Source organism: Hyperolius riggenbachi, chromosome 3 (genome assembly GCF_040937935.1).
Source record: "Hyperolius riggenbachi isolate aHypRig1 chromosome 3, aHypRig1.pri, whole genome shotgun sequence".
In the NCBI taxonomy this organism is placed as follows: domain Eukaryota; kingdom Metazoa; phylum Chordata; class Amphibia; order Anura; family Hyperoliidae; genus Hyperolius; species Hyperolius riggenbachi.
In genome coordinates this window covers 2,515,141-2,535,831 of record NC_090648.1, presented here as the reverse complement: position 1 = coordinate 2,535,831, position 20,691 = coordinate 2,515,141, and the positions used below count along the sequence as shown (strand labels likewise).

At 52.8% G+C, this 20,691-nt stretch overlaps 1 protein-coding gene across 1 annotated transcript; it reads right to left on the bottom strand.

The window, feature by feature from the left end:
• Positions 1 to 1,069: 1,069 nt before the first annotated feature.
• YBX2 (Y-box binding protein 2) lies at positions 1,070 to 20,399 on the bottom strand. The gene is made up of 10 exons (XM_068271948.1): positions 20,251 to 20,399; positions 9,262 to 9,325; positions 9,155 to 9,188; positions 8,994 to 9,083; positions 8,643 to 8,921; positions 4,163 to 4,260; positions 3,644 to 3,812; positions 3,474 to 3,569; positions 1,973 to 2,051; positions 1,070 to 1,208 (listed from the first exon to the last, which is right to left on the bottom strand). Exons 1-9 carry the CDS (start codon positions 20,336 to 20,338, stop codon positions 2,001 to 2,003), a joined length of 969 nt encoding a protein of 322 aa, XP_068128049.1. The 5' UTR covers positions 20,339 to 20,399; the 3' UTR covers positions 1,070 to 1,208; positions 1,973 to 2,000.
• Between the last annotated feature and the right edge of the window lie 292 nt (positions 20,400 to 20,691).

Sequence of the window (20,691 nt, the reverse complement as noted above, 5' to 3'; positions counted from 1 at the left end):
GAAGACAGAAGCAAAGAAAGCATTTAATAACTCTGCCTTACCTTGGTCATCTACCATTGAGTTCCCACCCTCTTCCTTTAGGAGTCCTATACAGTCAACCTTTCTTTTTTTAGAGTTAATGTACATGTAAAACTTTTTTGGGTTAGATTTGATATCCTTAGCGATTTGTTTTTCAGCTTCAATCTTTGCCAGCCTAATTTCTTTTTTACAATTTTTATTGCACTCCTTATAATTGCTTAGTGCAGCCTCAGTCCCCTCCTGTGAGGAGCTCCAACACAAGAGCTTTCTACTGGAGGTAGGTCAGAGACTTTAAAGGGAATCTGAAGGGAAAATAAACTTACGAGAATGATTTGTATGTGTAGTACAGCTAAGAAATACATCCTCACCAAGCAACAGCACCCCCCACCCATCCCTCACCAGGCAACAGCACCCCCCACCCATCCCTCACCAGGCAACAGCTGCACCCACCACACTGGCTGAAGCACCCCCACCCACCACACATCCCTCACCAGGTAGCAGCAATGGCACATATCCCTCACCAGGCAGCAGCACCCCTCACCCATCCCTCACCAGGCAGCAGCACCCCCACCCATCCCTCACCAGGCAGCAGCACCCCCACCCATCCCTCACCAGGCAGCAGCACCCCCACCCATCCCTCACCAGGCAGCAGCTGCACCCACCACACTGGCTGAAGCACCCCTCACCCATCCCTCACCAGGCAGCAGCACCCCTCACCCATCCCTCACCAGGCAGCAGCACCCCACACCCATCCCTCACCAGGCAGCAGCAATGGCACATATCCCTCACCAGGCAGCAGCACCCCCGCCCACAACACGTCCCTCACCAGGCAGCAGCTGCACCCACCACACCGGCAGCAGCACCGGCACACAGCACCCCCGCCCACCACACGTCCCTCACCAGGCAGCAGCTGCACCCACCACACCGGCAGCAGCACCGGCACACAGCACCCCCGCCCACCACACGTCCCTCACCAGGCAGCAGCTGCACCCACCACACCGGCAGCAGTGTATGAGAGCAACTTAAAGCATAAAAGACTCAAGAGACAGACTATGGTTTTCCATCTTTACTACAGCCCAGGTCAGTGCAATGAAAGGAAAATATAAAGTGCAAACACTCCGGCACACAGTGACTTCATCCCATATTGTGCTCCAAAGACACTGCAGCAGACAGATAGAAATCCACGGCTCCTGAGGGGATAAGAACAAGAGTTATCATATAGCCAACCCGCGCTCCCATAACCACCCACTGCCACCAGCCCCCAGACCCAACACTACACCCAGCACTGCCACCAGCCCCCCAGACCCAACACTACACCCAGCATTGCCACCAGCCCCTAGACCCAATACTACACCCAGCACTGCCACCAGCCCCCATACCCAATACTACACCCAGCACTGCCACCAGCCCCCATACCCAACACTACACCCAGCACTGCCACCAGCCCCCATACCCAACACTACACCCAGCACTGCCACCAGCCCCCAGCCCCAACACTACACCCAGCACTGCCACCAGCCCCAACACTACACCCAGCACTGCCACCAGCCCCAACACTACACCCAGCACTGCCACCAGCCCCAACACTACACCCAGCACTGCCACCAGCCCCAACACTACACCCAGCACTGCCACCAGCCCCAACACTACACCCAGCACTGCCACCAGCCCCAACACTACACCCAGCACTGCCACCAGCCCCAACACTACACCCAGCATTGCCACCAGCCCCCAGACCCAACACTACACCCAGCACTGTCGCCAGCCCCCAGACCCAACACTACACCCAGCACTGCCACCAGCCCCCAGACCCAACACTACACCCAGCACTGCCACCAGCCCCCAGACCCAACACTACACCCAGCACTGCCGCCAGCCCCCAGACCTAACACTAACCATACTACATGACCTACCCCCCCCCCCCCCCCCACCTCTAGATTTCTTAATGCAATACCTGGTAACAGATGCTTCTGTAAGAGAAGTTATTTAGATGAGGAGGAATCCACTGCCAGAGTAGCTGGTGCCGGAGATGCCTAGATCAAAGCAAAGATCAGCATTGACATGACTTAACACTATGCACAACACCGCCCCATCCATGGACTGCCTACCTGCCCCTGCGGCACCTACACACACTGGCCTGCCTACCTGCCCCTGCGGCACCTACACTCTGGCCTACCCGTCCTGCGGCACCTACACTCTGGCCTACCCGTCCTGCGGCACCTACACTCTGGCCTACCCGTCCTGCGGCACCTACACTCTGGCCTACCCGTCCTGCGGCACCTACACTCTGGCCTACCCGTCCTGCGGCACCTACACTCTGGCCTACCCGTCCTGCGGCACCTACACTCTGGCCTACCCGTCCTGCGGCACCTACACTCTGGCCTACCCGTCCTGCGGCACCTACACTCTGGCCTACCCGTCCTGCGGCACCTACACTCTGGCCTACCCGTCCTGCGGCACCTACACTCTGGCCTACCCGTCCTGCGGCACCTACACTCTGGCCTACCCGTCCTGCGGCACCTACACTCTGGCCTACCCGTCCTGCGGCACCTACACTCTGGCCTACCCGTCCTGCGGCACCTACACTCTGGCCTACCCGTCCTGCGGCACCTACACTCTGGCCTACCCGTCCTGCGGCACCTACACTCTGGCCTACCCGTCCTGCGGCACCTACACTCTGGCCTACCCGTCCTGCGGCACCTACACTCTGGCCTACCCGTCCTGCGGCACCTACACTCTGGCCTACCCGTCCTGCGGCACCTACACTCTGGCCTACCCGTCCTGCGGCACCTACACTCTGGCCTACCCGTCCTGCGGCACCTACACTCTGGCCTACCCGTCCTGCGGCACCTACACTCTGGCCTACCCGTCCTGCGGCACCTACACTCTGGCCTACCCGTCCTGCGGCACCTACACTCTGGCCTACCCGTCCTGCGGCACCTACACTCTGGCCTACCCGTCCTGCGGCACCTACACTCTGGCCTACCCGTCCTGCGGCACCTACACTCTGGCCTACCCGTCCTGCGGCACCTACACTCTGGCCTACCTGTCCTGCGGCACCTACACTCTGGCTTACCTGTCCTGCGGCACCTACACTCTGGCTTACCTGTCCTGCGGCACCTATACCCGTGGCTACCTATACTGGGGGAACGTCTCACCATCAGTGTGCTGTTCCATATTGAAAATCTTAAATCAAAATTGCAGTTTGACAGAAAGTTTAATTCTATCTCTTCCTAAAATCGTTCAGGCCTACCACGCCACCTTTCTGCAAAGTAGCACAAGAAACTGGCTTATATCACAAGTTCTATGCAGACTGGTTCATCTGTATACAAAGGCACATGGCTCCGCCCCAGGGCAACCCACAGGCTCATGGCTCCACCCCCGAGCAACCCAGAATCCTTCGTCCCCAGCCAACACAGGTTCGTGCTTCCACCCTGGGCAACCCACAGGCTTACCTGAGCCGAGCCATCTCCTGTCTCCACAGAGGCTTCAGATAATTTGGAGGTGTCTGCAGAAGAGCTTTGTGTTTCCTCTGGAACTTTTCCTTCAGCCTGATAAGATAAAAAGTTAGCAAGGACTTGGTACCTCCTTCCACCACCTCCCTTATCTAGACAGAGAAGCTCACCTGTGCCCCAGCTTGTGCTGGCCCTGCTACTGGCCTCCTACGCCGCTGGAAATAAGGGCGGTTCCTCTGGCGCTGAGGCTCTGGACGAGGTGTTCCATTGGATGTGGCTTTAGCCTCTGTATCCCCTCCCTCGGTGGTCTGCATGGGTGGAGGGCGAGGGCGGAAGGGCCTGTGAGGATAGGAAGGCATTAGAAGAAAATACTCTACACTGCCATGCTTTGGAGACCAATGGCTCAACAACTTCCTGTCACCAGGGCCTGGCTCACTAGACAACTTCCTGTCACCAGAATGTGAACTTTAGAGTGAGCCAGTGCTGAACTGTGAAATCCCCCATTCCCCTCACCCAACCCCAAGGAGCCCCTAGAGACAGAATGAATGCCCATGCCCAGTATGACCCCAGCACTCATGCTGCACTATGCCCCTCCCCCAGGAGCCCCTAGAGACAAACCGAGTGCCCATGCCCAGTGTGACCCCAGCACTCATGCTTGGAGGATGGACACACCCCCCAGCTATACACACCTGCGCCACCTAGGCCGGAAGCGACGTTGCTGTGCCGCCCTCTGCTGGTCGTCTCCAGACTGCGGATCAGAGGCAGAAGGATCTTTATTCTCTGCATCCTAAAAATAAAGAGGAGACACCAGTGTGCACATTGCCTTCTAATTATTCCAGTCTCCTCCCATAGAGGCGTGCATGTAGCCGAAACTGCGCACTGCGCACCCTGCTGTGGCAGCTTCCTGGCGACGCCCATTACTGCCCCCTCTGAAACCGCAGCTCAATGGGGTGTGATGCAACTCCATGTGCAGCTATTGCTGACTGACTACCTAATGCTTTCTCGTAATGTGAGCTCTGGCAGTGCCCAAGTTACTCACAGAGCAGCGCTATAGCCGTAATCACCCGTCCCCACCCCCCTATAGCCAGGCCCCCGAGCAGCAGCCCATGCATGTTCACAGCTGCCTACCCCGAGCAGCAGCCCACGCATGTACACAGTTGCCTACCCCGAGTGGAAGCCCACAGCCAGGCCCCCCGAGCAGCCCATGCATGTACACAGCTGCCTACCCCCCATGGCAGCCCACAGCCAGGCCCCCCCCCCCCCCGAGCAGTGCTATAGCCGTAATTCACATTACCAGTCTCCCCCACAGCCAGGCCCCCGAGCAGCAGCCCACACATGTACACAGCTGCCCCCCCCCCTTCCCAGCAACTACCCACTGCCAGGCCCCTGAGCAGCACACACACACACACACACACACACACACACACACACACACACACACACACACACACACACACACACACACACACACACACACACACACACACACACACACACACACACACACACACACACACACACACACACACACACACACACACACACACACACACACACACACACACACACACACACACACACACACACACACACACACACACACACACACACACACACACACACCTGCCCCTCCCCCCAGCAACAGCCCACTGCCAGGCCCCTGAGCAGCAGCCCACACATGTACACAGCTGCCCCTCCCCCAGCAACAGCCCACAGCCAGGCCCCTGAGCAGCAGCCCACGCATGTACACAGCTGCCCCTCCCCCAGCAACAGCCCACTGCCCCCGAACCGCTTCCCCCCCTCCCTTCCCCCTAGTTGCAGCCCACAGCCAGGCCCCCGAGCAGCACTATAGCCGTAATGCATATTACCCGTCTCGCCCATACTTACCTGTTTGTGAAAAGAGGTGGTCTGACTTCAGCAACATCCCACATGTTCCAATCACATTGCATTGCCCAGGGTTTCTGGTACAGGCTCTCCCCATTGCCTCCCCGTCAGGCACAGCCGCTGGGGTCCTTTGTTCCTCTGATCTGTTGCCACTGCGATAGCTTCCTGGTCCTCCTAGGCCTCGTGACTCGGACACCCCTAATGTCCCTGGTGAGTCACGAGGCAGTGACGAAACATGTTAGGCGGAGCAGGAAGCTATCACACGTGGAAGCAGTGGGACCAGGGGCAGCAGATCACTGACTAACAAAGGAACCAGCAGGAGTGCCTGACAGGGAGGCAACAGGGGACAGTCTAACAAACTCTGGGCGATGCAATGGGATTGGAACATGGGAGTAAAATTTAAATGTTTTATTGAAATATTTCAAAGCAGTATAACACTATTGGAGTGTTTTCACTCTGAGGCATACAGTGTATTGTGAACGGGAGAACCCTGGAACCTGATGAGCTGAGGTATCCAAGCACTTGAACGATACACACTCCATCTAGTAGGGGTTGTATTACACTTGGTGATTTCGTTCCCCAGCGGGTGCCGTGATGGGTGAAATCCCAGCTGTATGGAAGATTGCGATACAGAGACTGTCTTGTGATAGGGACTTTTATCATTGATGTGTGCTAATCCAACTGAACATATTTAAATGGAGCGGAATACCAACTGAGGAGATGGCGCACTTTACTATAAATACATTCATGTTTTATGGTTTTTATTTCCAGATTTTAGGTTTTGGATTTTATCATTGCTAGTGCACAGCAGAGCTTTCATCCTTTGCATAAGTTTGCAGGAAAAGGTTATTTTCTGGTCAGTGGACTCGCATACAAATTTTTGTAACCCAATAACCATGTAGAGTTCCCTCAAAGCTTAACCCTCCTGGCAGTAACCCCGACCTACACTCGGGGTTGACGCCGCAGGGGATTTTTGGTATAATTTTTTTGTAAAGCTTGTAGCTAGCACTTTGCTACCTACCATTGTCCACCAAGTCCCTCCGCTCCGATCCCCCCCTATCACCACCGTTATACGTACCCCCCAGGGATCCTGCAGCCTCTCCAATCAGCTCCAGGCTTCGCTATGGGGAGGATCGGGAATGCGCACGACGTCGTGAAGTCGATGACGTCAGATGCAATGTCCGATCGCCACCATAGCAACGACTGAAGCTCATTGGGGAGGCTGCAGCTCTCGCGGGATCGCGGCTAGGTAACGTATAGCGGCGGCGATCGGGTGGGTCAGAAGGGTGCGGGGGAGTTGGGGCACAATGGTGGCAAACCTAGTGCTAGCTACAAGCTTTACAAAAAGTTTTATTCAAAAAATCCCTCCTGCGGATACAGCCTCAGAAACCGCGTACCTCCAGGAAGGTTAACATAGTGGTCTCACCTCTGAGGGGCTTCCTGTCCATGCACTGGATTCTACATACTCCGGTGATCTCACCTCTGAAGGGGACTGCCTGTCTCCACGCACTGGATTCTACATACTCTGGTGGCCTCACCTCTGAGGGGCAGCCTGTCTCCATGCACTGGATTCTACATACTCTGGTGGCCTCACCACTGAGGGGCTGCCTATCCATGCACTGGATTCTACATACTCTGGTGGCCTCACCTCTGAGGGGCTCCCTGTCTCCATGCACTGGATTCTACATACTCGAGTGGCCTCACCTCTGAGGGGCTGCCTATCCATGCACTGGATTCTACATACCCGGGTGGTCTCGCCTCTGAGGGGGGCTCCCTGTCCATGCACTGGATTCTACATACTCGGGTGGTCTCACCTCTGAGGGGCTTCCTATCCATGCACTGGATTCTACATACTCGGGTGGCCTCACCCCTGAGGGCTTCCTGTCCATGCACTGGATTCTACATACTCGGGTGGTCTCACCTCTGAGGGCTTCCTGTCCATGCACTGGATTCTACATACTCGGGTGGTCTCACCTCTGAGGGGCTGCCTATCCATGCACTGGATTCTACATACTCGGGTGGTCTCACCTCTGAGGGCTTCCTGTCCATGCACTGGATTCTACATACTCGGGTGGTCTCACCTCTGAGGGCTTCCTGTCCATGCACTGGATTCTACATACTCGGGTGGCCTCACCACTGAGGGGCTGCCTATCCATGCACTGGATTCTACATACTCGGGTGGCCTCACCTCTGAGGGGCTGCCTATCCATGCACTGGATTCTACATACTCGGGTGGCCTCACCTCTGAGGGGCTCCCTGTCTCCATGCACTGGATTCTACATACTCGGGTAGCCTCACCTCTGAGGGGCTTCCTATCCATGCACTGGATTCTACATACTCGGGTGGCCTCACCTCTAAGGGGCTGCCTGTCCATGCACTGGATTCTACATACTCGGGTGGCCTCACCTCTGAGGGCTGCCTGTCTCCATGCACTGGATTCTACATACTCTGGTGGTCTCACCTCTGAGGGGCTTCCTATCCATGCACTGGATTCTACATACTCAGGTGGCCTCACCTCTGAGGGGCTTCCTATCCATGCACCGGATTCTACATACTCTGGTGGTCTCACCTCTGAGGGGCTCCCTGTCCATGCACTGGATTCTACATACCCGGGTGGTCTCACCTCTGAGGGGCAGCCTGTCTCCATGCACTTGATTCTACATACTCTGGTGGCCTCACCTCTGAGGGGCTTCCTATCCATGCACTGGATTCTACATACTCGGGTGGCCTCACCTCTGAGGGGCAGCCTGTCTCCATGCACTGGATTCTACATACCCGGGTGGTCTCACCTCTGAGGGGCTTCCTATCCATGCACTGGATTCTACATACTCGGGTGGCCTCACCTCTAAGGGGCTCCCTGTCCATGCACTGGATTCTACATACTCGGGTGGTCTCACCTCTGAGGGGCTTCCTGTCCATGCACTGGATTCTACATACTCGGGTGGCCTCACCTCTGAGGGGCAGCCTGTCTCCATGCACTGGATTCTACATACTCGGGTGGCCTCACCTCTGAGGGGGCTCCCTGTCTCCATGCACTGGATTCTACATACTCGGGTGGCCTCACCTCTGAGGGGCTGCCTATCCATGCACTGGATTCTACATCCTCGGGTGGTCTAGCATCTAAGGGGCTTCCTGTCCATGCACTGGATTCTACATACTCGGGTGGTCTCACCACTGAGGGCTGCCAGTCTCCATGCACTGGATTCTACATACTCCGGTGATCTCACCTCTGAGGGGGGATGCCTGTCTCCATGCACTGGATTCTACATACTCAGGTGGTCTCACCTCTGAGGGCTGCTGAGCAGGTGATCTGGGTTCCCTTCCAAAGCGACGTCTGAAAAAGAATGGAGGTGGACGCCGGCGAGGCACTCTTTGTCGTGGGGAGGTTTCCTCGCCTCTCTCCCCCTCGCTGGTCTCTGTTGTCCCACCTTCACCTCCACTGGACCGGGACATATTTTCCCTGAGCCGGAAGGGTCTTCTGCGGAACCTCCGCCTATTCGGAGCGAACCTGCTGCCTTTGACTGGCACTCCCCCCGGGCCGGTCACGTTGGCGGCCTCAGCACCCTGCATGGTAAGAAGAACGTCTCACACCTCTATCCAGCCAGAGAGCTTCTAAGGTTTAAGTCCAATTCTCACCTTTTCCCCTTCCACCACATCAAACTCCACAGTTTCCCCATCACCAACGCTGCGGAGGAACTTCCGAGGGTTATTCTTCTTTATGGCGGTCTGCAGAGAAGAACCAACAAATTACAAAAGAGCAATTCATCACACAACAGTCCAGGAGGCCAGCTCCTCACCTGATGGACGAAGACGTCTTCCTTCGTATCATTCCTGTAGGAAGCAGAGCATGAGAGGTCGTGTAGGCTTCACACAGCACGAGGAGAACACAAACATTACACCCTACCTGTTGATGAAGCCGTATCCATTGCGTACATTAAACCACTTCACCGTTCCCTGCACCTGCGTGGCTGAAGACAAGAGACACTAATCAGACAGATCCACCCTGCATGTCCAGCTCACCCCACCAATCACACCCATCCTGCATGTCCAGCTCACCCCACCAATCACACCCATCCTGCATGACCAGCTTATCCCACCCATCCTGCATGACCAGCTTATCCCACCCATCCTGCATGACCAGCTTATCCCACCCATCCTGCATGACCAGCTTATCCCACCCATCCTGCATGACCAGCTTATCCCACCCATCCCGCATGTCCAGCTTATCTCACCAATCTGCAGCCACGCCTGACCACCCACCTCCCCTCATCTGCAGCCACACCTCCCCTCATCTGCAGCCACACCTCCCCTCATCTGCAGCCACACCTCCCCTCATCTGCAGCCACACCTCCCCTCATCTGCAGCCACACCTCCCCTCATCTGCAGCCACACCTCCCCTCATCTGCAGCCACACCTCCCCTCATCTGCAGCCACACCTCCCCTCATCTGCAGCCACACCTCCCCTCATCTGCAGCCACACCTCCCCTCATCTGCAGCCACACCTCCCCTCATCTGCAGCCACACCTCCCCTCATCTGCAGCCACACCTCCCCTCATCTGCAGCCACACCTGACCACCCACCTACCTCCCCTTACCTGCAGCCATGCCCAACCATCCACCTTCCCTTAGCCACACCTGACCCACCTTACTTCAACCACATCAGCAGCCACGACTGATATAGATACACACACCTAATTTTATAAATGGGGATGGCTTTTTGGATGTTTGTTAATCACACAGCCACGGCTGATCGGATGTGAATGAAATTTGGCACACACATAGTACATTACCTGGAATAAAGTATAGGATACTTGTTATTCCCATAACCAGAAAGTGGGCGGAGACAGACAAATTTCACTGGAAAAATGTAAACTGCAGCCATTCTTACACTGGTAATGGGAGGGTTCTCACACTTGACACAGTTGGTTACTGGGTGACTGAGCTAAATATTCAGGAAAGTGGGTGGAGCCTACAACAGCCAATCAAAATTCCCCTATTGATTTTCAAGAGGAATATTTACATTGCTGCTATTCTTGCACTGTTACTGGTACAAGCCCCAAACCTTGTACAGTTGGTCATTGGGTGACTGGGGTTCAATTTCAGAAAAGGGGTGGAGCCACAAACAGCCAATCAGATTTGTTTCATTCCAATGCAAATTATTGATGCCAAACACTGCAAAGCTCACAATCTAGGTAATTAAGTAATTGTGAGTTAGGGCACCGGGCCATCAGCATGTACATGTGTATGCATAGATACTTATACACAGCAAGGGGTATACAGTTATACATATGGGGGTCAGAGGGGCGGGTACACAGTTATATGCACCCAGCAACTACTTGTCAGTGGGGCTGGAGGGTATACATATACATGATCGGGGGTGGGTTATACACATACATATATAGACTAGGGTGTATATACACACACAGCAGGGGGAATACAGTTATACATATGGGGGTCAGAGGGGCGGGTACACAGTTATATGCACCCAGCAACTACTTGTCAGTGGGGCTGGAGGGTATACATATACATGATCGGGGGTGAGTTATACACATACATATATAGACTAGGGTGTATATATACACACAGCAGGGGGAATATAGTTATACATATGGAGCAGAGTGGCGGGTACACAGTTATATGCACCCAGCACCTTGGTGGCAGGGCTGGGCGTTCTACACATACATGGTCAGGGGTGGGGTGTTACACAAAGTACAGGGATGTATATACACAGCAGGGGGTATATACATAGTGTAGGGTGTAAATAGTTATACATATGGGGAGGGGCATACAGTTATACATATGGCAGGGCAGAGGGCGGGTACACAGTGATACGCACCCAGCACCTTCTTGTAGGCGGGGCCGGGGGTATACACATACATGGTCAGGGGTGGGATTTACACACATGGAGATATATAGTTATACATGAGGGTAGAGATAGAGGGTATATACAGTTAGACATGGCAGGGCAGAGGGCGGGTACACAGATAAGCACCCCAGCACCTTGGCAGTAGGCCAGAACCGGCCCGCCTGCATATACGGTTCCCGACTGCGGGTTTGAATAGATCAAGAGGGGAGCAGCCTTATTCAAGCTACAACAAGGCTGGGACCCCTCAGAACACTTCTCACTGCCACCTCTAGCCGTTGCTAGACACGTCCACTTGGCTGTCGAGTGCTCAGCGTGCAATCCGCGTTTTCGTATTCGGGTCAGCCTTGCGCTTAGGCCGAATACGAGAACGCCACGCACACACACTACAGTTATACAGTAACACGGCACAATCAGGCACCGACTTGTAATGCAAGTTACACGGTCGTGCAGCAAAACCACTAACAGTCGTTCCGAACGATACGGTTACCCTCTCTGCTGTCGAGCGCAAAAAGTGCCCCATACACACAATGCAATTACAATCTCATACGGTAGTGTTGCTCAAACGTACAATTAGGCATGGACTTATACACAGTTACACTTCAGTCTCTCTAGGCTATGAGTGCTAGTTTAGTACAGCAGAAGTCAAACTTATTAAATACCGATTTAATATTCCAGAAAAAAGTGGAACAATGCAGAAAATAATATATACAAAAGATTTACAAAAAACAGTAAAAGTTACAAAATAAAAGTTACAAAGATACACACAAGGCTATCTGCTTACCAAAATAAACAGGCAAAATAAACGTTACCAGCGTTGTTTGAACGTCATTGGCGGGAGAACGCTGCTTTTGACCAGTAGTCGGGCAGCCCTAGTGTCTTTGCTATCTCCAGAGAGCTACAAGTTGTGACTGTCCTAGCTGCTGTTTTATAGTACCAAGTGTTGCCCTGGGCAAAGGATGTTTCATCCCACAATCTAATGCAATTTCCCAGACTGACAGGCAAACTTCAAAGCTTTTCCTGTCACACTTTGCAGACTTCAAAGCAATTCTGTGTTAGTTTTGGATCTGTCAGTCCACTATTCAGACTAAGGTAGCCGACCACCTGTGTAGGCTTCAACCTGGTCGGGTAATTGTCTAAGTAAGTGTTTGCTTGCTAGTGGCTAGGTAGACAGTTCCTAATCAACTGTCCAGGTTCCTTTGCCTATTGCATGTAACTGGTCTATTCAATGAAGACAATGGCAGTTCCCTTTCTCTGCCCTGAATGCAAATTTACTACAGGAGATTCAATTAGCAGCATCCAACTTCCAGAGGAACTGACTACAAAAGTTTAAAGTACGTCATTCTGCCATACAAACAAACACAGCTTTCCCCAAAGCCAGAAGGGCTGTAGCCGACATCACATATGATACAGTCAGACAAATTAAAAATATACTCTTGTATTATCCCTACATCATAACTAGCTGCTATACCATGACAGGGCTTGTTGGCAGCAGGGCCGGGGATATACACATACATGGTCAGGGGTAGAATATACACATAGGTGTCCATACATATGATGGGGGTATATACAGGATCTTCTAAAAAAAATTAGCATATTGTGATAAAGTTCATTATTTTCTGTAATGTACTGATAAACATTAGACTTTCATATATTTTAGATTCATTACACACAACTGAAGTAGTTCAAGCCTTTTATAGTTTTTCTTATTGATTATTTTGGCATACAGCTCAAGAAAACCCAAATTTCCTATCTCAAAAAATTAGCATATTTCATCCGACCAATAAAAGAAAAAAGTGTTTTTAAAACAAAAAAGTCAACCTTTAAATAATGATGTTCAGTTATGCACTCAATACTTGGCCGGGAATCCTTTTGCAGAAATGACTGCTTCAATGCGGCGTGGCATGGAGCAATCAGCCTGTGGCACTGCTCAGGTGTTATGGAGGCCCAGGATGGTTCGATAGCGGTCTTAAGCTCATCCAGAGTGTTGGGTCTTGCGTCTCTCAACTTTCTCTTCACAATATCCCACAGATTCTCTATGGGGTTCAGGTCAGGAGAGTTGGCAGGCCAATTGAGCACAGTAATACCATGGTCAGTAAACCATTTACCAGTGGTTTTGGCACTGTGAGCAGGTGCCAGGTCGTGCTGAAAAATGAAATCTTCATCTCCATAAAGCTTTTCAGCAGATGGTAGCATGAACCCACTTTTGAACCAGAAACAGCGGCAGAAGCGCCTGACCTGGGCTACAGAGAAGCAGCACTGGACTGTTACTCAGTGGTCCAAAGTACTTTTTTCGGATGAAAGCAACTTTTACATGTCATTTGGAAATCAAGGTGCCAGAGTCTGGAGGAAGACTGGGGAGAGGGAAATGCCAAAATGCCTGAAGTCCAGTGTCAAGTACCCACAGTCAGTGATGGTCTGGAGTGCCATGTCAGCTGCTGGTGTTGGTCCACTGTGTTTTATCAAGGGCAGGGTCAATGCAGCTAGCTATCAGGAGATTTTGGAGCACTTCATGCTTCCATCTGCTGAAAAGCTTTATGGAGATGAAGATTTCATTTTTCAGCACGATTGGCACCTGCTCACAGTGCCAAAACCACTGGTAAATGGTTTACTGACCATGGTATTACTGTGCTCAATTGGCCTGCCAACTCTCCTGACCTGAACCCCACAGAGAATCTGTGGGATATTGTGAAGAGAAAGTTGAGACGCAAGACCCAACACTCTGGATGAGCTTAAGGCCGCTATCGAAGCATCCTGGGCCTCCATAACACCTGAGCAGTGCCACAGGCTGATTGCCTCCATGCTACGCCGCTATTGAAGCATCCTGGGCCTCCATAACACCGGAGCAGTGCCACAGGCTGATTGCCTCCATGCCACGCCGCTATTGAAGCATCCTGGGCCTCCATAACACCTGAGCAGTGCCACAGGCTGATTGCCTCCATGCTACGCCGCTATTGAAGCATCCTGGGCCTCCATAACACCGGAGCAGTGCCACAGGCTGATTGCCTCCATGCTACGCCGCTATTGAAGCATCCTGGGCCTCCATAACACCTGAGCAGTGCCACAGGCTGATTGCCTCCATGCTACGCCGCTATTGAAGCATCCTGGGCCTCCATAACACCGGAGCAGTGCCACAGGCTGATTGCCTCCATGCCACGCCGCTATAGAAGCATCCTGGGCCTCCATAACACCTGAGCAGTGCCACAGGCTGATTGCCTCCATGCCACGCCGCATTGAAGCAGTCATTTCTGCACAAGGATTCCCGACCAAGTATTGAGTGCATAACTGAACATCATTATTTGAAGGTTGACTTTTTTTGTTTTAAAAACACTTTTCTTTTATTGTCAGATTAAATATGCTAATTTTTTGAGATAGGAAATTTGGGTTTTCATGAGCTGTACGCCAAAATCAATATTAAAACAAAAGGCTTGAACTACTTCAGTTGTGTGTAATGAATCTAAAATATATGAAAGTCTAATGTTTATCAGTACATTACAGAAAATAATGCACTTTATCACAATATGCTAATTTGAGAAGATCCTGTAGTTATATAGGGGTTATACATATGGCAGGGTAGAGGACTGGTACACAGTTACACACACCACCTTGTTGGCAGCAGGGCCGGGGATATACACATACATGGTCAGGGGTAGGATATACACATAGGTGTCCATACATATGATGGGGGTATAAAGTTATATAGGGGCTATACAGTTGTACATATGGCAGGGCAGAGGACTGGTACACAGTTAAACACACCACCTTGTTGGCCGCGGTGGCCGGGGGAATACACATATATGGTCAGGGGTAGGATATACACATACATGGTCGGGGTGGGTTATGTACATAGGTGTACATGTGATGGGGTATATAGACAGAGGGTATATAGTTATATAGGGGTATACAGTTATACATACGGTTGGGAAGAGGGACTGGTACAGTTACACACAGCACCTTGTTGGCGGTGGGGCCCGGGGTATACACATACATGGTCAGGGGTGGGGTATACACATAGTATAGGGGTACCTACATATGATGGGGATATATAGGGATAGAGTGTATATAGTTATATAGGGGTATACAGTTATATGCGCCCAGCACTTTGTCAGTGACGAGGCCAGTAGGAGGGTAGAGGCGGTATACACATACATGGTCAAGGGTGGAGGTTATAGACATACAAGGGGTGTATAGTTACACACCCAGCACCTTGTTGGCAGCAGGGCTGGAGGATATACACATACATGGTCAGGGGTGGGAGTTCTACACATAGTATGGGGTACAAGCATGATGAGGGGATAGTTATATAGGGGAATACAGTTCTACACACCCAGTATCTTCTTGGCGGCGGGGTGGGAGTTGCACACCCACACACGGTCAGGGGTGGGAGTCACACCCACACACGGTCAGGGGTGGGAGTCACACCCACACACGGTCAGGGGTGGGAGTCACACCCACACACGGTCAGGGGTGGGAGTCACACCCACACACGGTCAGGGGTGGGAGTCACACCCACACACGGTCAGGGGTGGGAGTCACACCCACACACGGTCAGGGGTGGGAGTCACACCCACACACGGTCAGGGGTGGGAGTCACACCCACACACGGTCAGGGGTGGGAGTCACACCCACACACGGTCAGGGGTGGGAGTCACACCCACACACGGTCAGGGGTGGGAGTCACACCCACACACGGTCAGGGGTGGGAGTCACACCCACACACGGTCAGGGGTGGGAGTCACACCCACACAGTATAGGGCAGGGGTCTCAAACTCGCGGCCCGCGGGCCATTTGCGGCCCTCGATACAATATTTTGTGGCCCTCGCCGGCAAAAGCTTCCTTATAGTTCGCTTCAGTGCTCCCAAGTAATCCGCCGCATCCCTGCAGCTAAACGAGGGCTGCAGAGCCCCCAAATCGCCCGGGGGGAAATCTGCCGGCACTTCCTGGATGAGGCAGAGCTTTCAGCTTCAGCTCTGCCCCTCCTGACGTCAATCACCGCACGGATCGCCGCCTCTTCCCGCCCCACTCTGTGAAGGTAGAGTGAGAGGTGCGGGCAGAGGCGGTGATGCGCCGCGATTGTGAAATTCCTTATGCGGCCCAGCCTTATCCCGACTTTGCCTCCTGCGGCCCCCCAGGTAAATTGAGTTTGAGACCCCTGGTATAGGGGCACATAGGCATAGAGTATACAGTTATACAGATGCCGGGGCAGCAGTACACAGATACTCACCCAGCACCTTCTTGTCGGCTGCGAAGCCGGAGGGTATACATATACATGGTCAGGGGTGGGAGTTACACATACATGGTCAGGGGTGGGAGTGTTACATAGTATATGGTCACATAGGCATAGAGAGTATACAGTTATACAGATGCCGGGGCAGTAGTACACAGAATACTCACCCAGCACCTTTTTGTCGGCTGCGGGGCCAGAGGGTATAAATATACATTGTCAGGGGTGGGAGTTACACATACATGGTCAGGGGTGGGAGTGTTACATAGTATAGGGTCACATAGGCATAGAGAGTATACAGTTATACAGATGCCAGAGGGTATACATGGTCAGGGGTGGGAGTTATACATATACATGGTCCGGGGTGGGAGTTAGGCACACAGTAAAGGAGTACATAGGCATAGAATACAGTTATACAGATGCCGGGGCAGCAGTACACAGAATACGCACCCAGCACCTTCATGTCGGCTGCGAGGCCAGAGGGTATACATATACATGGTCAGGGGTGGGAGTTATACATATACATGGTCAGGGGTGGGAGTTATGCACACAGTAAAGGAGTACATAGGCATAGAATACAGTTATACAGATGCTGGGGCAGCAGTACACAGAATACGCACCCAGCACCTTCTTGTCGGCTGCGGGGCCAGAGGGTATACATATACATGGTCAGGGGTGGGAGTTATACATATACATGGTCAGGGGTGGGAGTGTTACATAGTATAGGGTCACATAAGCATAGAGAGTATACAGTTATACAGATGCCGGGGCAGCAGTACACAGAATACGCACCCAGCACCTTCATGTCGGCTGCGAGGCCAGAGGGTATACATGGTCAGGGGTGGGAGTTATACATATACATGGTCAGGGGTGGGAGTTAGGCACACAGTAAAGGAGTACATAGGCATAGAATACAGTTATACAGATGCTGGGGCAGCAGTACACAGAATACGCACCCAGCACCTTCATGTCGGCTGCGAGGCCAGAGGGTATACATGGTCAGGGGTGGGAGTTATACATATACATGGTCAGGGGTGGGAGTTAGGCACACAGTAAAGGAGTACATAGGCATAGAATACAGTTATACAGATGCCGGGGCAGCAGTACACAGAATACGCACCCAGCACCTTCTTGTCGGCTGCGGGGCCAGAGGGTATACATGGTCAGGGGTGGGGGTGTTACACATAATATAGGGGCACATAGGCATAGAGAGTATACAGTTATACAGATGCCGGGGCAGCAGTACACAGAATACGCACCCAGCACCTTCTTGTCGGCTGCGGGGCCAGAGGGTATACATGGTCAGGGGTGGGAGTTACACACATACATGGTCAGGGGTGGGAGTGTTACACACATAATATAGGGGCACATAGGCATAGAGAGTATACAGTTATACAGATGCCGGGGCAGCAGTACACAGAATACGCACCCAGCACCTTCTTGTCGGCTGCGGGGCCAGAGGGTATACATGGTCAGGGGTGGGAGTTACACACATACATGGTCAGGGGTGGGAGTGTTACACACATAATATAGGGGCACATAGGCATAGAGAGTATACAGTTATACAGATGCCGGGGCAGCAGTACACAGAATACGCACCCAGCACCTTCTTGTCGGCTGCGGGGCCAGAGGGTATACATATACATGGTCCGGGGTGGGAGTGTTACACACAGTAAAGGAGTACATAGGCATAGAATACAGTTATACAGATGCCGGGGCAGCAGAACACAGAATACGCACCCAGCACCTTCTTGTCGGCTGCGGGGCCAGAGGGTATACATATACATGGGGTATCATTCATAAAGGACCAGTCGGTAGTGCGGGAAAACACCGTTCTTCTCCGCAAGCGGTACTAAAGACTTCAGGGTGGTCATTCATAAAGAAGTCTGCCTGTTGCGGAAGAAGTGCGGAGGTTTTCTGGAGGAAGCTGGCGGTAGCGTGGCGGAAGACATGCGGAAACATAAAAGCTGCCCGATTCCCTCCATGCGCTCCTCTGTCTGATGCTGCTTGGGAGGTCCGTCCCATTCATTTACACGTATTCCGCCCGCCTATCGCTACTGTCCAGCAAGCGGTATTTTCCTTCCGCATACCGCTTGCTCTAATCTTTATGAATGGACGTGTTTGTTACTTTTTCTGGATTAATCTAGAAAGACTCAGCACAAGGCGGAAATGTATCGCTCTTCACGGGAATGTCAGCTTTTCATGCGGAAAGAGCCTTTATGGATGGGGATTATGCTGAGTGGTCGGTAAAGTCATGCGGAAATGCTTTATAAATGATAGCCATGGTCAGGGGTGGGAGTTACACACATACATAGTCAGGGGTGGGAGTGTTACACACATAATATAGGGGCACATAGGCATAGAATACAGTTATACAGATGCCGGGGCAGCAGTACACAGCAATACACACCCAGCACCTTCTTGTCGGCTGCGGGGCCAGAAGGTATACATATACATGGTCAGGGGTGGGAGTTATACATATACATGGTCAGGGGTGGGAGTTATGCACACAGTAAAGGAGTACATAGGCATAGAATACAGTTATACAGATGCCGGGGCAGCAGTACACAATCACACACCCAGCACCTTCTTGTCGGCTGCAGGGCCAGAGGGTATACATATACATGGTCATGGGTGGGAGTTTAGAATACAGTTATACAGATGCCGGGGAAGCAGTACACAGAATACGCACCCAGCACCTTCTTGTCGGCTGCGGGGCCAGAGGGTATACATATACATGGTCAGGGGTGGGAGTTACACACACATAGTATGAGGCACATAGGCATAGAGAGTATACAGTTATACAGATGCCGGGGCAGCAGTACACAGCAATACTCACCCAGCACCTTCTTGTCGGCTGCAGGGCCAGAGGGTATACATATACATGGTCAGGGGTGGGAGTTACACATACATGGTTAGGGGTGGGAGTGTTACACACAGTATAGGGGCACATAGGCATAGAGAGTATACAGTTATACAGATGCCAGGGCAGCAGTACACAGCAATACTCACCCAGCACCTTGCCGGCTGCGGGGCCAGAGGGTATACATATACATGGTCAGGGGTGGGAGTGTTACACACACAGTATAGGGGCACATAGGCATAGAGAGTATACAGTTATACAGATGCCAGGGCAGCAGTACACAGCAATACTCACCCAGCACCTTGCCGGATGCGGGGCCAGAGGGTATACATATACATGGTCAGGGGTGGGAGTGTTACACACACAGTATAGGGGCACATAGGCATAGAGAGTATACAGTTATACAGATGCCAGGGCAGCAGTACACAGCAATACTCACCCAGCACCTTGCCGGCTGCGGGGCCAGAGGGTATACATATACATGGTCAGGGGTGGGAGTGTTACACACACAGTATAGGGGCACATAGGCATAGAGAGTATACAGTTATACAGATGCCGGGGCAGCAGGAAACAGCAATACTCACCCAGCACCTTCTTGTCGGCTGCGGGGCCGGAGGGTATACATGGTCAGGGGTGGGAGTTATACCCATACATGGTCAGGGGTGGGAGTGTTACATAGTATAGGGGCACATAGGCATAGAGAGTATACAGTTATACAGATGCCGGGGCAGCAGTACACAGCAATACTCACCCAGCACCTTCTTGTCGGCTGCGGGGCCGGAGGGTATACATGGTCAGGGGTGGGAGTTACACACATACATGGTCAGGGGTGGGAGTTACACATACATGGTCAGGGGTGGGAGTTACACATAGTATAGGGGCACATAGGCATAGAGAGTATACAGTTATACAGATGCCAGGGCAGCAGTACACAGAATACTCACCCAGCACCTTCTTGTCGGCTGCGGGTCCGGGCTTGCTGCGCCCGGGTGTGACAGCCGGTTCTGGGCTCCGGGGCGCCGCCTCAGTCATCGCTCCTCCTCTTGTCGGTATCGGTTCCGTTGTTCTCCGCCTCAGCCCCTCCCCCCACCTGTTACCGAGAGCCGCGCCCCCCTCTTTCCCGCAGCCTTATATAGCTGGAGGGGGCGGAGCGGCGCGCTGTGATTGGCCAGGAGGGCTGCTCGTCACTGAAAGCTGCACGCTGATTAATCCGGCGCCCCGCCCCTCCGCCAGACAGCCTTAGGCGTGCCCCGCCCCTGCCAGCCTGAGCTCAGGGATTGGCCGAGCCTCGTCACGTGGCCGCCTTCTCATTCTCCTCAGGTGCCGCTATTTATTTACTGCGAGAGCCTCTGGTGAGTGTGTGTATGCTGTGTCACCTGACCTCA

What these genes read in the sequence shown, in the direction of transcription:
- YBX2 (XM_068271948.1), bottom strand. Translation starts at nt 20,338, where the DNA reads ATGACTGAGGCGGCGCCCCGGAGCCCAGAACCGGCTGTCACACCCGGG. An exon ending in GGATACGGCTTCATCAACAG is followed by an intron (nt 9,189 to 9,261) that starts GTAGGGTGTAAT and finishes TGCTTCCTACAG; the next exon opens with GAATGATACGAAGGAAGACG. An exon ending in AAGACGTCTTCGTCCATCAG is followed by an intron (nt 9,084 to 9,154) that starts GTGAGGAGCTGG and finishes TCTTCTCTGCAG; the next exon opens with ACCGCCATAAAGAAGAATAA.